Source organism: Oncorhynchus clarkii, chromosome 4 (assembly GCF_045791955.1).
Source record: "Oncorhynchus clarkii lewisi isolate Uvic-CL-2024 chromosome 4, UVic_Ocla_1.0, whole genome shotgun sequence".
NCBI classification, from domain to species: domain Eukaryota; kingdom Metazoa; phylum Chordata; class Actinopteri; order Salmoniformes; family Salmonidae; genus Oncorhynchus; species Oncorhynchus clarkii.
In genome coordinates, this window is record NC_092150.1 from 58,549,293 (window position 1) to 58,567,140 (window position 17,848).

Genomic DNA, 17,848 nt, shown 5'->3' on the forward strand with positions numbered 1-17,848 from the left:
CCTCTGCTGAGGGTATCTGTTGGCAGAGTACATGCTGGGGTCACCGCTGGAAGGTCCCATATTGTTCTGACCCCCAGGGGGAGCCATACCCCCCTCTGGACCCATCACATGGTCTGGTCTGGAAGGTAGGAGGAAACAATTATTTTGGGCATTTATAGAACTCTCTGATCAATGTCTCTGACTGAAACGTTGTGCAATGTTAATGACTCGTGATTTACAATTAATAATATATGTTTTATAATAGAGTGCCGTGCCTCAACTTTTGATCCAGCATTCGATTTGAAGGTGGCACCTCTACTCCAGTTGTTTGAGCACGAAACAACCCTTTTCCTACAGGTATAACACCCAGCGATGCATCTACTATGGTTAGCAGAATACACACCTTCTGTCATAGCCAGGCCCGTAGGGGTACTGTGACCGCGGACCGGGGCCCATGCCCATCCCTGGCATGGCTCCTGAGGGAGAAGCACGGGGGTACATATCCTGCACGGCACCGCTGGGCATCTGACCTGGTCCATAGGACTCACTTCCCCCTGGCCCTGTGGAGGGAGAATAGACATGGTATTGTATATACTGTATGTAGAGTACGTGTCAACACTAAGTCAGCACCCTTTCACCAGGTCAAATTCCTTGGTACGCGTAAATGCACTTTGCAAATACAGGCGATTCAGATGTCATCAGCAATCATAATCATGTCAAGCGTTATCCAAGGCAAGGGTGTGTAGTACATCAGTTGACCACTGGGTGGCAACATAGTCTAAGGAAACAATCATCCCTACAGAGCGTTTTTTTTTTACATCGGCTCTGATGGCGTAACCAAAAACAAGGACGAAAAAGACATTTAAAAAGTACCAGACCATATCCTATTCAGACAATAGGTGTATTATGTAGATTTTCATCTAATTCACAGTGCACACAAGCAATGGGGATAATACCAGTGTATGAGTGCACTGTGTTATGTTACGTGTTTTAAGATCGTCCACTCACCTTTCTGGGGCCCTCCATAGAGGTCCTTGTTGGCATCGTACTGCATCCTCACGGAGGGGTCTGAACTACCGCCACTCTGCTGGTAGGGGGCGCCAGAGGGCATAGGCCCTCGCTTGTGGAAGGCAGGGTCACTGATCTCTGAGAAGGGATCCTGGACACGGATTCCACCACTGTTCCTGAGGCAGACACATACAGGAGGGGTGAGGAGGACAAGAAAGGATGATACAAAGGGTATCCATGTGTGTATACAGTAAGACTAAGTCACACACACAAACATACACAGAAACACAGACATCCCTACAACACACTGAGTGGCCCCCGGGCCCTGGCCTCTACCTGTTTCCTGGCTGTGGGGTCATGTGTCCGTGGGGTGTGGTGGCTGGGGTGGGGCGCTTCATACCCTCTGGCATCTCACTCATGGAGCTGCTGCCTGTAGACTGGGGGGTATGGGGTCCCTGTAGGGAGCCGGAGTTGGCTGGGGGGAAAATGAGCAACGGCAGTCAAAATTGTAAAACTAAATAAACAGAGTTCTGGTAAATGTAACAGCCGGCTAATGGAGTAAGATACTGAACACTTTTTGTATTTAAGAAATATTGACTGAATTATACAACAAACATGGGGGCTCTACAGGGAGCCTGAGGGAAAAGACACAGCCATACAGCATATTTTTTGCATTTTATTTTTATTTAACCAGGCAAGTCTTTTAAGAACAAATACTTATTTACAATGACGGACTAGGAACAGTGGGTTAACTGCCTTGTTTAGGGGCAGAACGACAGATATTTTTTTTTACCTTGTCAGCTCGGGGGATTCGATCTAACAACCTTTCGGTTACTGGCCCAACGCTCTAACCACTAGGCTACCTGCTGCCCCATATAGAGATATGTACAGTGGGTATAGAAAGTCACCACCCCCTTTCAAAATGTTCACCTTTTGTTGCCTTTTCCCCTTTATTTACACAGTAACCCACAATATCCAAGTGGAAAAACATACATATAAAAACTCTAAAAATGTATTTGAAAGTAAAACCGTAAAATACCCTATTTGGATAAGTGAACCCCCCCCCAGAATTGCAATTGCAAACTTGCTGGGGTTTAACCAACCACCTTCCAGATCACAAATCAAGCTAATTGGCTTCCATCTGTGATCAATTATAGTGACAGATTAGTTCAGAATAAAAGCAGTAGTTCAATTCAAAGCAAAGAATCCACTATGGGCGGAAAGGTACTTTCAAATTATCTAGGAGATAAAGTTGCGGAAAGGCACAAGTCAGGGGATGGATATAAAAAGATTTTGTCTATCCCTCTGAGCACAGGTAAGACCATTATTAAGAAGTGGAAGGCGTATGGCACCACCCAGAACCTGCATAGATCAGGCCCTCCCTCCAAACTGGATGACCGGGAGGAGGAGGAGACTGATCAGAGTGGCTAAGAAACCAATGTCGACTTTGAAGGAGCTTGTGACCACGATATCACAAGCGCTCCACAAATATGGCCTCTAACCACTTCCCCCAAAAAAGCCACGTCTCGTTTGAACTTTGCCGAAAAGCACATTGTAGATTCCGAGACCAAGTGACAAAAGTTTCTGTGGCCAGATGAGACCAATTTTACTTCTTGGCCTGAACGCAAAACTATATGTTTGACGAAAACCCAATACATCTTTCCACCCAAAGACCACCACGCCTACGGCAAAGACCACCACGCCTATGGCAAAGACCACCACGCCTACGGTAAAGAACACCACGCCTACGGCAAAGACCACAACGCCTACGGTAAAGACCACCACGCCTACGGCAAAGACCACCACGCCTATGGCAAAGACCACCACGCCTACGGTAAAGACCACCACGCCTACGGTAAAGAACACCACGCCTACGGCAAAGACAACCACGCCTACGGTAAAGACCACCACGCCTACGGTAAAGACCACCACGCCTACGGTAAAGAACACCACGCCTACAGTAAAGACCACCACGCCTACGGCAAAGACCACCACGCCTACGGCAAAGACCACCACGCCTACGGCAAAGACCACCACGCCTACGGTAAAGAACACCACGCCTACAGTAAAGAACACCACGCCTACAGTAAAGAACACCACGCCTACAGTAAATAACACCACGCCTACAGTAAAGAACTCCACGCCTACAGTAAAGAACACCACGCCTACAGTAAAGAACACCACGCCTACAGTAAAGAACACCACGCCTACAGTAAAGAACACCACGCCTACAGTAAAGAACACCACGCCTACAGTAAAGAACACCACGCCTACAGTAAAGCACGGCAGTGGCAGCATCCTGTTGTGGGGGTGTTTCTCTTCAGCAGGGACTGGAGCGCTTGTCAGGATAGAAGGGTAAATGGACAGTGCAAAATACCGACAGATTCTTGAGGAGAACCTGCAGCCCTCTGCCAGGAAGTTGAAAATGGGGCGATGGCTCACGTTTCCACATGACAATGACGCAAAGTACACCGCCAAAGCAACCGTACGGTGGCTGAAGGACAAGAAGGTGAATGTCCTTGAGTGGCGTAGTCAGAGCCCTGACCTTAATCCCATTGAGAATCTGTGGGATGACTTGAAGAGTGCAGTCCATGAGCGGTCACCATGCAATTTGACTGAGCTTGAACAATTTTGCAATACTGTATGTACAGTATAAGTAAGCCTCGTCAGGACGAGAACGCACCAGAGGGAAGGAGCCCCTCTTCTGTTTGTGTAGCATGAGGCAGCTTGTACAAGGACACCCCCTGGACAAAACGCAAGTCTAGAGGTAGAGATATGAGATATGATATGATATGATATATCTAAATCTGTGTTGTATATATGGAATTTGGGAAAGAAAGATGCTTCGAACTCAATATATGAGAATAACAACATTGTACGAGATAAATATGAGTACTTAAATGTAAAAAAATCTATGATACATGTACAATACACCACTGGTACAACAATGTTACCTCTCTGATTCAGGCTAGATGGATCCTCAAGCCGGCTCTGCTATGTATGACGACTGCTTAGTCTAGCAATAACGTCGGCTTCCCAAAAAGTAGTGCACCATATAGGGAATAGGGTGCCATTTGGGATGCATGCAATTAATTCAGAATTTTACATTCTGGCATCTCCTTATATCAAAATGACTGTTCTCATTAACGATACAAGACCAGAATAAAAGAAACCTGACAATTCAGGAAATTATTAAAAACCCTGTCTGTAATAAGAGGCAGAGAGAGAGAGATAGGCAGAGAGAATTGGCTGGCCAGGTCAATGTGTTTGTAAATGAGAGGTGTTTCAAAAGTAAACAATGAAGTGTTTCAGCCACACGCCATCGCTCTCCCCCTCTCTCTCTCTGAGCGTGAACCCACATGACCCCACCATAATCAGGCGGGGAGAGAGCAAGGGAGAGAGAGACAAAGAGAGAGAAAAAAAAAATGCTGCCTCACTGGTCCATCTGTCTGTGGGAAACTAGGTCAGACGGAGGTCACTGTTGTTTATATCCCAGACAGCCACACCACACTCCTCCCTCCCCTATTCATCTTCTCTAGGGGGAAGGGTAATTCCCCCGCTGCTTGACAGCTCTACACCCCCCCCCCCCCCCCCCCCCCCCCCCCCCGGTCTTAACTGTGTTTCTCTTCCCCCCCTTCTTTCGCTCTCCCTCTGACATCAACCATCTCGCCTGGGGGGGGGGGAATCCTACAGCTGGCTGTCTGACAGCTCTCCCCTCTCCCTCCCTCTCGGCAGTTTGACACAATCACCTGTCAGACAGAAATAGACCCACGTGCTGGGAGGGCGCAGGGAGGGAGTAGCCAGCCCAGGGAGAATGGAGATGGATTAACTGGAGGGCCGGATGAGTGAGCAGAGGATGTGCTTAGATTAGACACACCGTACGGGGCTGCCTGTGGATGTATGCATATTCCCCTGTTCATCCCTGTGTAAGATGACTATGCACGGGTGTACATATTTGTCAACCACAGCAGCAGGTAGCTTATCACTCTCGTCTACACACACAGCATTCACACCTTGGACGTACAGCAGGTGTTACACACAATGACTTGTTGTAATGTTCCTATATCTACAGAGGAATGAGTGAAGGGCGGTAAACTCACCGCATGTGGGACATAGCATAGATGAATGCGTTATTACAGGTTTGTATTGCACTGCATGGACGGGTTGGTTGTTTAGCAACAACAAAAACGGGACACGCACGCAACTATGGGGCGAAACAGATGGGGTTGGCTGTTTAAAACTAGATTTCGTCTCCAAATGTTAATTGAAAATATAAATACATTTGCACCATGAGCACATGTTGTCTCTCAAATACATCGTTACAGTTGTCGGTTAGCTAGCTAAACGCTTTAGCCGTATTAGCATTGACATCAGTCAAAACACCTCAAAACAAGACGTGGTGTCAAGAACAAGATACGACTGGCTGAAACGAGCCACCTACGATTCGCCACACGGCAGCTTCTTGTCACTGCTGCTAGCCATCTGGCCGCTCAGAAGCATAACACCAGCACGGCCTTCCGGGCCACATCGATGAGCGCCCATCGTTTTCGTGACGTTGTCAGCCAACCCGCCTGTGTCACAAGCAACAGGTCACAGCTCAGTGACGTGGCTACAGTTCCTAGTAAAGTAAGCCTTGCCCGAGCCGACACGACCCAGAGGGCATGAGCCTACCTCCTGGACAACGCCCACCGTTTCACTGATTCAAACAGAATTACAACACACGATATACATATCTCCATCGCTCTACTCACCTGGTGAGGGCGGCTGGATCCTAGCCTGGTGCGCCTGGGCCTGTTTCTTGGTTTCTCCCGGGATCTCCAGCGGCGGCTCCTCTCCCCGCTCCACTTTACACTCGAAGGCAAACAGGTAATGGATGTACTGCTTCTTCAGAGAGCTGGCGGAGCTGCTGGACGTGCCCACGTTGAGGTGGGTAGACAGCTCCCTCCACTTCTTACTCTTGTTCACCTGTAGAGGGAATGGGGGGGCATGGCCAACAGAAGACTGAGCAAACAGAGTTGGGTATGAAAGCGTATATGATCTGGTAGCACTAGGATGGATGGGCGACATCGGCCGTAAATAGCGATCGGTGACGTAAGGGGCTGTCTGATGGAAATACGAATTTGAGGTGTAGATGCAGCACACCTACTGCTTAAAGTCTCCAGCCTATCGTTCCTGTGATCAGCCAGCATTTTCCCCACTAACGGTTCAAATTGGGGGAGGGGAAGCTGATCCTAGATCTGTACCTAGGGGAAGCCACTTACGACTCACCATAGCCAGGCCTCCTATCTCTCGGACAGACAGATAGAGGCGGCATAGGTCCAGGGGCTTCTTGCCCACGGCAGGCAGCATGGGTACGGGCGTGCCCCTCTCCTCCATGAAGGCCAGGTAGCGGTCCACCCACATCCTCCTCTCGGGTTCCCCACCCATCTCATACAGGATGCGGATCTTCTCATTGGTCATGGTGGCCGGGCTGGGCTTCTAAAGGGGTGGGGCATATAGTAGAGGTGGGGAGGTCAGTCAGGGCTACCACTGTTGTCATTGGTTATGGACGCTTTCATACAGACTGATGTGATCAACATCCAGGTTTACATTATTAGACTTTGTTGTTGTTGTTGTATATTCCATTCAAACCCAGTTGAATGGCAGCTATACAGCCAGGTAGGTCCCACGGCTGTCAAACAGAAACGGAGCATGTGACACAGGTCCACTCACAGGATTGGAGAACTTTCTCATTAACACAATCAATCATCCGAACAATAATACGCAATACAAACTAGAGAGTTTCATGTGACAAGAGAAGCATTTGAGATATTGTGGGGCAGCAGGACTGCCAGGTAACCAGCGCCGTATGGGAAAGAGGTAGGAGGAAAGAGAGTGTTAGAAGGGAATCCTTTTGTCCAGCTCCAATTGCATGCATGTCTTAATAAGAAAGTCTCGGTCACAAATAACGACAACACAATCACATTTCAGGCGTCAAAAAACAAAGACAAACAAAATGTAAAAAAAAAATTGTAAACAACAAGCTGAGTAAAAGTGCTTGAGGCACTTACAGGGCTGGTGGGGGTCTTTGGCCAGGCCCCAGCGACAGCAGGGTGGCTGCTAATGATATCTCTGCTGTCCTGCGCCCCGTGACAAGAGGACAGACTAGCAGGGCTGGGGGACAGGGGACACGGGGTGGGGGGCTGGGACATACACTGAGAGGAGCTGTAGCGGTCCTGCGACGGGGAATAGACGGAAACAAAAACATAAAACACACGCACGCCGCACGCACACGTGATGAGAGAGATTTCATGTCGGACTTTCATACACTTTCTCACAAAAACAGAGTCAAACAATCATGCAAAACCTTTCCTCAAAGGCATCCTGTGAGTGAGCACTCAGCGGGCCTGCAGCCAACGCGTGCGCGTGTAACTACCCTACGGAGAAACCCCACAGAGAAACCCGAGCCAGTATGCAACCTTTCGCCTGCCTCGCTCGCTCTTTCTCTGCGTCCCCCCCCCTCCCCTCTTTCTTCTCCCCGATGGCCCTTCTCTCAGTCACACCTGGAGTCTTTCAGGCAGGTTTGACTGGCTTCAAAATATTCCAACACAATTGGAAAATCACACGGTGGAAACTACACGGTGAGAGCAGCCATACTAGACGGGTTTGAGCAACAGCATTCTAGGGCAGGCAGCCAAACAGGAGCAGGCAAGGAGCTTTAGCACCAAAGGCCACAAGCCGTTATTACTAGTACTCTTATGTTCTCACGAGTTGAAACATGAAGCCGTGCTAGCTACTGCTGCGGTCTTTGCCCTGACAGCAGAAACGCACAAAGCCAGGCAAATATAGGAGGAGTGATCATTAACTAGACCTGAGACAGAACAGAAATAACAGAAGTTCCTCACAGACGAGTTGGGCTGACAGACCTCTTTCAGTAGTTTGTGATCAAGAGGCCTTTCTCACCAGCCGGTAATGAGGTGAACAGACTCAAATGAACGCGGGAAGGAGAGAAAAAAAAAAGTTGTTCACATTCACACAACTATGTCTGGAACTAAGAGGAGTACAAATACCAAACTAAACCAGCGAGAGGGGAATGTGAAACAAGGGAGGAAGGGGGGTGAAACGAGAGAGAGAGAGAGAAAAAAACAGGAAAACCCCAAAAGAAGCTCTGACAAGAGAAATGGGAGCCCGTGAGAGAGAGCATTGTGAACAGTAACAAGTTCTTTGCAGTTGACTGGAGACAGGTTATTTTGGTATGCCTGTCTGTCACACATCCACAATCAGTCAAAAAAAGACACTCACTCACACAGTCATGAGTGGGGTAATAATGATAAACAATATGCTGAAAAGAGAGCATAAAAAGCCTTTTTTAATACAAAATGGCACCGCTATAAAGCAGTATTTATTTTGGCATCCACTCTCCCAGTGGGCACAGAAGAAGACTATGATAGAGATGGAGAAAGCGAACCGATGTCAGTGCTTCTTCCTTTAGAAAATCCTCACAACGACTCAAGAATGTTTTTCTCAGTTCTCTGTGTTCCTTTTTGTCTGCTGCCTCGTTAGATGCGGTGTTTGCTGCGCTTTGCCACATTCAGGTTCCTCATCCAAACACATGCATTATTAGGACATGCTTTCAGAGGCACTGGCAGGAAACGAGTACATGTAAAAGAGACGGAGAGGAAAAGCGGATGCCTCTGTTAGAGCGATAGCTGGTACCTTGGGTTTAGGTGGTGGTTCGACGGCAGGGGCAGGAGTGTTGCCCTCCCTGTGCTGCTCTGGGGGCCTCCGTTTGGGGTCAGGGGGACCCACCATCCCCTCTCCTCCCATCTGCATGGGCCCTGTGGCGACGGGAAAGGGGGTTAGGCTCTTGTTCACTGTTATACTGGGGCTTGTCTGGTATACATGTAAAAAGACGTTGGACATTGGGCTAGTTAGCGAGTTTCAACCCAGATCTGTTTGTTTGTATTTTACAGACAACTCCTATGGCCATGAATGATCATACGAGTTGGCTATACAACACAAACAGATCTGGGAACAGGCTATTAGTTAGCTGCCTTGTCAGAATGCATGTCACAGAGTGTGGCATACCTGAGGGTGGGGGTGCGTTGTAGAGCGGGTGGGGCCCCTGTGGAGTCATCCTTCCAGAGGTGTTAGCCCCTGGCTGCTGGCTGTAGAGGCCTCCAGGGCTGGGGCCCACACCTCCGGGGCCCACGGGGTTCATGCCTGGGTGGTGCGGCATGGGGGTCATTCCCTGCCTGAAAACCAGAGCAAGAGTTTGGATTAGTCATTTACCATCACCTTAATACATAACATCATTACCAAAGGCATTATATTCATACAGCACACTCAACTATCAGTGGAGGCTAGTGAGCGGAGGACAGCTCACAGTTCTGGCTGGAATGGAATGAACGGAACCGTCTCAAACACCGGGAAACCATATTCATTCCGGTTCAGCCATTACTAGGAGTCGGTCCTCCGGTTTAAAGTGCCACCAGTCTCCGCTGTTATACAGTACATTCAAGTTGAACTGACGGACAGATGGAAGTATTGGTAGATTGAGGGATTTTAGTTGTGAGCAAGAGACAATATGAATAGTGCATGTCGGTAATGAAAAGCAGTCCGGCAGCAGCTTTTCTCAACGCCTCAAAGAAAACGCGCTGTTAAAACAGAAGAAGTAGAGCGAACATTTACAACACTAAATCCTGGGGGGGGGGGGATAATATGCACATCTAAAGGCTGGGGAGCAGTGAGAAGAAACCCCCTGTGTTCACTGCTCCCACCCACCGTCAGGCTCCCTGTGCGCCACACAGAGGATGCATCCTAATAATGTCTCCTTCCCCCCAAAGTGTGCACTCGTTCACTTCCCTTCACCGATTCAAGGGGAAATACCGGTATAAGAAATATAGTGGAAACTCCTTCTAGCTCATGCCTACACAAATCCAATGCTTTTAGATTTGTGGGAAGTAGTGAATGAGTGCACACTTCAGGAGAAAATAAAGATTATTGGGAAGTACTCAAACACAGCACATGCCTCGATTCCTCCCTCTTCCTTTCCCTTAGAGGGGAAATTAAATGAGTAACGTCCCCGACCTCTATTGGAGTAACACGTCTATACCCAACCAGTACCAAATGGCACCATATTCCCTGCATGGAGCACTACTTTTGACCAGGGCCCAAAGGGTGCCATTTGGGATACAACCATTGTCTTCTCCCACCCCCGGTACCAACATTCATTCCTCTCCCAATCCACTGATGCTAATAATGAGACCATCTAAATTACCAATTAAATCAATACTAAACTAATGGAGCTAACAATCCAACCAATGCTTACAGGGGATTGGATTTACCTTCCCTCTCTCACTCTGTCTGACAGAAATGTTCCCTCAAATTTTGGGGGGCCACTGAGCAAATTTCAGGTCTGTGCAACTTCCATCACGCGTTTACTGTGAACACTGAGGCTGTACCCGCTTTAAGTTACAGTTTCAGACAGTGGTCAAAGAGGCTACTGTGGCTATTTGATCATAATGTAGGCCTACTAGAGTGGCCTACTGTCAAAAACAATGCAGAAAATGCATCCCATAATATGGTAACACGGAAATAGCTGTTCTATCGTTCAGCCTACAGTACCAGCCAATGAGTGGTGTTCAATGTAGGCCAACATTCCATGAGACTTTAAGAAGAAAAAAAAAAACCATGCAGAGGTTGACATGAACTCGTCTATCCACTTGTCCTTCAGACAAGGAGTTGACTGAACATGTTGTCGTGTTGTTTGGTGCAAGAAACCACATGACCATTAATTATTACAGAGAATCAGGAAAATGATCCTGCCCTCTGCCTATTGGCTACTTAGCTTATTCAAGCCTGTCTCAAATACAACACTGCCCCTTAAAAACAAAAAAAGCTCTTCTCAAAGATGTCTAGAAATGTACACGTTTTGTGTTCTCGTAGAAAGCTATGACTCCCCCAATTTCTGACTACAAATGATCTATAACTGGGCTAATAACTCACTAACTAACATTTATTATTGAGAAGAGAATAGGATTGGATTCAGCGTTTGTGTACCATGTCTCCTAGAGGTCTGAGCCAGGAGTTTGATATCAGACCATTTCTTTCATGAACATGTCACTTTGATTTGTCTTGCCTTCCAGGTCACCTACTTGGTCATTTTGCAAATATATATTAATGTTCTGGAACCATTACATGCACCCATCTCGTTGTTATTTAATTATTAGAGATATACATATGTTTTTTGCACTCACCGTGCGTCATGTACGCAATGGTCATGTGAGGTGAAATGTGTATATTTTGGGATGTGAACCCTCAGTGTGTTTGACCTGATGAAGATCCGTTTCGGAAGGAAACGTTGAATTGGTGAATTGGGAGCTTTAACAGTGTGCGGGCCTTCTTGTTCTATACAGATCCATATATGGCAATGGTCTATTTACATACAGGCCTACCGTAGCTCTGATTGGTTATGCACCGGTTAGTGTGTAGAGTACGGGCTGAGTGGTGCCTGTCAATGCAATAGAATCCTACTCCGATGCGTTATGCCTACAAGAAAGTTTTACATATTAACTATGTAAGAGATTAAGTCTTGCATAGTTCCTTTTGTTTCAGAAGGTTGTATTGAAAGTGGCTAACATTGCGTTGATTCTATCGCAATTCCCACAGTAAAGGGAAACGTTGATAGTTAACTAAGGGGGAAAAGTTCAATCTCATGCTTCTCTGCATGGGCTGATATTTCTTCTGTGCGGCAGTCCTGGGGGAGCTGCGCGCCTCACACACGCGCGCAGCTTAGAGGGAGCACTGGCAGTCTCGCTAATAATATATCCAATCCTTTTGCGTTGCCCATGTTTTATTTCAATCAAGTTCTGAATTTCTAATCAGCATTGTTCCCTTTTGACTTTGCAGGATCATAATATTGCTTGGCCCTTTTCTCTGATTTGTCAAGGGATTTCTTCGACGGTGCAAATAAAGTACTGTACACATCCGCTGGTCTCTGACGAAGCCATGCAGTAGCAGGAGAGAAAACATGCCCGTGTTTACTGGCCACAGTGGCCAGGTTAGTCTCAACAACCCACAGTTGAGGAGTGGGACTCCTGTGCAGCAGAGCCTCAGTGGAGCCCAGGGTTAGTCTGTCTGAGTGAGTGGGGGGAAAGTGTCTCCAGTGCAGCCCAGGGTTCGGTTAGTGATGTGACCAGTGGACAGCAGCATGCAGAGTCTGTATTACAGACTGCAGCCGTGACACTGACACCTACCCGTACTGCTCAGCCTGCTGCTGCTGCATCATGGGATGGATATGGCTCTTTGCACTGCTGACCTGGGGGTGGTAGGAAGGAGAGTGGGGAGGGTGATGGGGTCGGGGATGGGGGTGTGGGGAGGTTTGGGGGTGAGGGTGGGGCTGATGGGGGTGGGTGGAGGGAGAGTGATGGGGTTGAGGGTGGGGTCGAGGATGTGGGTGGGGTCGAGGATGAGGGCTGTCTTGGGGGTGAGGATAGGGGTGTGGGGAGGTTTGGGGCTGATAATGGGGATGGGGTTGAGGATGGTGGCTGTGTTGGGGATGAGGTTGGGGGCTGTGTTGGGGATGTGGGGAGGTTTGGGAGTGATAATGGGGATGGGGTTGAGGGTGAGGATGGGGGCTGTATTGGGGATGAGGTTGAGGGTGTGGGGAGGTTTGTGGGTGGGGATGGGGGGAGGGAGAGAGGGGAGGACGGACCCCAGGCCAAGACTGGCTGGGGTAGGCAGGGGAGCGCGCGTAGGGAGGCCTGGAGTGAAGGACGGAAGGAGAAGTCTTTGGTTTCCAAACTCACAGAGACACATGAGGAAAAAGTCTGTAGCGTTCTTTAGTACACACCTCATAACCTTAGTGTGTGAAAGATGGGTGGATGCGGGGTGTGGAGGAGACAATGTGAACATGAGGAACTTAAGTGTCAGTATAGCCCTTGGTTGCATCCCAAATGGCACAATATCCCCAATATCCCCTATGGCTCTGGTAAAATGCACTACATTTTACCAGAGCCATATGGGCCCTGGTAAAAAAAGGGGGTAAAAGAAAATAGGGGGTAGTATGTAATTTGGGACGCGCCCTATTAGCATGTATAACCCTTCTGTGGCCCTCCCTGGCCCCTGTCCTGACTCACCGGCCCTGGGCAGAGGGGTTGGAACCAGCGTTTGGACCCTGCATGGCGTTGGGGCCGGGGCCTGCCTCGTGGCCCGGCTTGCGATTAACGTTGGGCAGGGGCGGTCTCATGCCCTGACCCTGTCCGGCAGGCTGCGGCATGCTGGGAGAGGTGGGGGCCATGGTGTTGGTGGTGGCACAGGGGTAGGGGCGCCCGCTGGCCCCTGGACCCAAGCCTCGCCCGGCGGGCATGGAGCCACAGGGCTGTCCGGGGCCCTGGCCATGCATGGGGCTGCTGGCGTTCATGCCCAAACTGTTGCTCATGCCAGGGCCGGGGCCGCTGTAGTTGGCACTGGGAGCCCCGCCGTAGTTCGGGGGCCTGGGGTAGTTACCTAGAGACAGAGAAATACAGTAACTCATCAGGACTGAGAATCATCAGCATGATTCACAGACACTTCATTCTTCTATCTATGTTAAGACTTTCAAAAGCAGGGGCCCTGGTCAAAAGTAGTGCACTACATAGGGAATAGGATGCTATTTGGGATGCAAGCAATATGATGTGAACAGAGCATTGCCTCATGTTCCTCTGTGCCACTGGATGTTCACTCCAGCCAGACCGGTTACTTTCACAATCTGTTATAGTGTATTTCACAAGAGTGGGGGGGGGGGGGGGACACACAGAGATGCTTTTGTCATGTGAGACTTCCAAAAAGACTCTCGGCCATGGCGTTGGAGGGAGAGCTGCCATTTTGGCTCTTCCTGGAGTTATTCTAGGTCTGCCCCTATAACGAGCTCTGTTCAAAGGCAGATTGAGGATGAGAGAAAGAGATGATGTGAGGAGGAAAGAGGGATAGAAGAGAGAAGAACAGAAGAGGGGGATGAGAGGATAGGAGTGGGGAAGTGTAGGCCTAAGTCCTGGCAGCCAGACTAACTGTTGAGCATGAAAAAGCCTGCAGTGTCGCAGTTCTTGACACACTCAAACCGATGCGCCTGGTACCTAAATCTTTGTCTTCACCCTCTGAATGGAGCACACACACAATCCATGTCTCAATTGTCTCAAGGCTTAAAAATCCTTCTTTAACCTGTCTCCTGCCCTTCATCTACACTGATTGAAGTGAATTTAACACGGACATCAATAAGGGATCATAGCTTTCACCTGGATTCACCTGGTCAGTCTATGATTTGTACACTCAGTGTATATGGTAATGATCTGGCAGCGACAGCTCCTCTGTTGAGTCATGTTATACCCAGAATCCCCCTGGGGAACAGAGGGTGTGACCAGTGATGTTTTTAACCCTGGATTGCTGATGCTATGTATTGGTCAATGAGAGGCTGTGAAACCACTGGGTCGGCCATACCTTCCCCAGAAGGTGCAGTCCGCCATAGGAATTCTACAGTATTTCAAGGACAAAATTACATGTATTTAAGTAGTTTTTGTTGTAGTGGGGAAAATAACATGACTTAAAAATGTTTTTATAGCTCAGACATCATTTAGAAGTATGCATTAAGGTGTCTGTAATATAATACATGTTGTAATCTATCTATCTATCTATCTATCTATATATATATATATTATAATATATATATATATATATTATAATATATATATATATATATATATATATATATATATATATATATATATATATATATATATATATATATATATATATATATATATATGACAATAGTATATTAGATACTACCGCACTGTTGGAGTTAGGAACACAAGCATTTCGCTACACCCGCAATAGCGTCTGCTAAATATGTGTATGTGACCGATTTAATTTGATTTATACACTGAACAAAAACGTAAATGCAACAATTCAACCATTTTAAAGATTTTTACTGAGTTACAGTTTTTTCACCACTGGGAAAACAGATATTCATCTGTTGGTCACAGATACCTTTAAAAAAAAAAAAAGTAGGGGCATGGATCAGAAAACCAGTCAGTATCTGGTGTAACCCCCATTCGCCTCATCCAGCGTGACACATCTCCTTTGCATAGAGTTGATCAGGCTGTTGATTGTGGCCTTGTGTAATGTTGTCCCACTCCTCTTCAATGGCTGTGCGAAGTTGCTAGATATTGGAGGAAACTGGAACACACTGTCGTACACGTAGATCCAGAGCATCCCAAACATGTTCAATGGGTGACATGTCCAGTGAGTATGCAGGCCATGGAATAACTGGGACATTTTCAGCTTCCAGGAATTGTGTACAGATCTTTGTGACATGGGGCTGTGCATTATCATGCGGAAACATGAGATGATGGCGGCGGATGAATGGCACCATAATGGGCCTCAGGATCTCGTCAAGGTGTCTCTGTGCATTCAAATCGGCATCGATAAAATGATGTGTTCATTGTCCTTAGCTTATGCCTGCCCATACCATAACCCCACCACCACCTTGGAGCACTCTGTTCATAATGATGACGTCAGCAAACCGCTCGCCCATACGACGCCATAGTGGTCTGCGGTTGTGAGGCCGGTTGGAAGTACTGACAAATTCTCAAAAACAACATTGGAGGCGGCTTATGGTAGAGAAATTAACATTACATTCTTTGGCAACACCTCTGGTGGACATTCCTGCCGTCAGCATGCCAATTGCCCGCTCCCACTATAACAGGGATGTAAACAAATTTGAGAGAAATAAGCTTTTTTTCATGTGTATTTGCACAGTTCTGGGATCTTTAACTTCAACACTTTACATGTTTATATTGCGTTTATATTTTTGTTCACTGTATACATCTTTGGGTGTGACACGGATCAGAGACTAGGTAAACCCCCCCTCCACCTCCCTGAGTGTCCACAGAAAGTCTATGGAGTCACAAATAGAACCCTATTCCCTATATGATACACTACTTTTGACCAGCGCCCACAGGGATCTGTACTGCTCAGGGCTGTTGCATAGATGCTTATAGATAGTTGTGAAGGGGCCTCTGTTTTAGGCTTTCTTTAGGGTTGAGACGTTGGAATGTAGTTATTTGAATTACTGGAGACATGCGGCGCGTCGAGAACCCTTTGGTTGACTGGATGAAAGCCTGCTGTGCAGCATTCATCAAGCTACTCTGTTGTTTCAGCTGAGGAAGAAAACCAACCCATGAACCAATGTGTGTGTGTGTGTGTGCTGGGTTGTGTGTACTCATCTGGAGCGGGGGCTCACACACACATTGGGTCATTATGGTAATCCATCTCATGCGTTGTGCCTTTATGATGAATGCGTGGCCGATGTGTGTGTGTTTTCATAGCTCTGGTCCTCGCCCCCACCCGCTCCAGAAGCCTGATTAATAGTCCTTGCTTGTGTGTGTGTGCCACTGCTCTGCTCTGTTGCCCTGCTAGGCCTGGAGTAGGCTCTGAACACCACACACTAGACCTGGGTTCAAATACTATTTGAAATCTTTCAGATACTTTGAGCATTTGCCTTAGTCCCTGTAGAGTGCAAGGTTGGAGGGGTTTAGAGTTTTGGGACTATTATTTTGGTTCCATTGAGCCAGGCAAGCTCAATCAAGCCCAGATAAAGTATTTGAAATTATTTCAAATAGTATTTGAACCCAGGTCTGCTGATAGCACAGCCAGCCACACAGCTCTCCTCCATTACCCCAGCCCTGACACACACACACACACACACACACACACACACACACACACACACACACACACACACACACACACACACACACACACACACACACACACACACACACACACACACACACACACACACACACACACACACGGGAGGGGAGGGAGAGTACAGTATATGTAGAGAATGAAAAACTTGGAGGTTGATTGGAGATTTACTTAGCTGCGGAAAAAGCCCAGCTCTCTCCAACCCTGTAGAAACGTGTTGGAGTTGGGCCATAGGATAGTCATAGCACTGGCACCATTCCACTAGGTGGCAGGTAGCCTAGTGGTTAGAGCATTGAGCCAGTTACCGTAAGGTCACTGGTTCAAATCCCCAACACAACAACATGAAAAAAAATCTGTCGATGTGCCACTGAGCAAGGCACTTAACCCTAATTGCTTCTGTAAGTCGCTCTGGATAAGAGCTAAATGTAAATGTCAAATATAGCCTTCTGCTTCAGGGGCGAGAGTGTCCCCCCTATCCACCCACTAAACCCAACAGGCTGCTCTTCTCTCATACTGTATATAACTGTTATTGTGAATTTGTTGTCTACTGTATGCATGGTTCTTGTCCTTTTTCTTAAACACCATTTAAATGTGTACATCACACTGCAACACATTTCCCAAGTGGACAATAAAGTGAGTTAAGTAAAGACTGAGTCTTTCTATAGGCCAGACTAGGGTGAAGAAACGGGCTGGACTGTCTTACTGGGCACCGACATACTCATCAGTCCCTAGCACGGAGGATGTATCACCTTGTGGGGAAGTGCCCTTAGATGCTGATCTTAGGTCAGCTTTGCATTTCCCCTACTAAATGGTTAAGGTTAGGATTGGGGGTGGGGAAGCTGATCCTAGTTTTGTACTTCGGGGAAACTTCACCCTGGAGCGGAATATTACCTTGGGGGCCGTACTGGCTGGTCTGGGATCCGTACGAGGGGCCTGGGCCCCCCTGCTGCTGCTGATGATAGGAGCCCGGGTGCATGGAGCCCCCCAGGGAGGGGTGAGGGGACACGGGGGGCCCCTGGCCCGACTGCTGGGGGCCTGGGGTGTTCCGCTGCATGGCAGGTGGGAACCCTGCAGGGAGAGAGAGGGAGATAATCTTAAATGCATTCAAACTGAGACCCGAACTAAAGGAAGGTTA

General features: G+C 47.9%; 2 protein-coding genes across 8 annotated transcripts in view; one reads left to right on the plus strand and one right to left on the minus strand.

The window, feature by feature from the left end:
- LOC139407008 (transmembrane protein 242) overlaps positions 1 to 17,848 on the plus strand; it is a 407,233-nt gene that overhangs the window by 16,313 nt on the left and 373,072 nt on the right. The window lies entirely within an intron of this gene.
- The window catches only part of LOC139407001 (AT-rich interactive domain-containing protein 1B-like), a 115,423-nt gene that overhangs the window by 8,825 nt on the left and 88,750 nt on the right, over positions 1 to 17,848 (minus strand). For 6 of the 7 annotated variants that reach the window (XM_071150237.1, XM_071150232.1, XM_071150234.1 and 3 more), the window contains 10 exons: positions 17,605 to 17,781; positions 13,107 to 13,476; positions 9,055 to 9,221; positions 8,683 to 8,804; positions 6,256 to 6,465; positions 5,739 to 5,952; positions 1,324 to 1,462; positions 988 to 1,163; positions 383 to 539; positions 2 to 118 (listed from right to left, as the gene is read on the minus strand). In XM_071150237.1, the coding sequence (XP_071006338.1) occupies positions 2 to 118; positions 383 to 539; positions 988 to 1,163; positions 1,324 to 1,462; positions 5,739 to 5,952; positions 6,256 to 6,465; positions 8,683 to 8,804; positions 9,055 to 9,221; positions 13,107 to 13,476; positions 17,605 to 17,781 (1,849 nt within the window). Of the gene's footprint in view, position 1; positions 119 to 382; positions 540 to 987; positions 1,164 to 1,323; positions 1,463 to 5,738; positions 5,953 to 6,255; positions 6,466 to 7,037; positions 7,203 to 8,682; positions 8,805 to 9,054; positions 9,222 to 12,224; positions 12,296 to 12,520; positions 12,732 to 13,106; positions 13,477 to 17,604; positions 17,782 to 17,848 lie in introns of all 7 variants that reach the window. The other variant, XM_071150239.1, reaches the window with a different exon arrangement.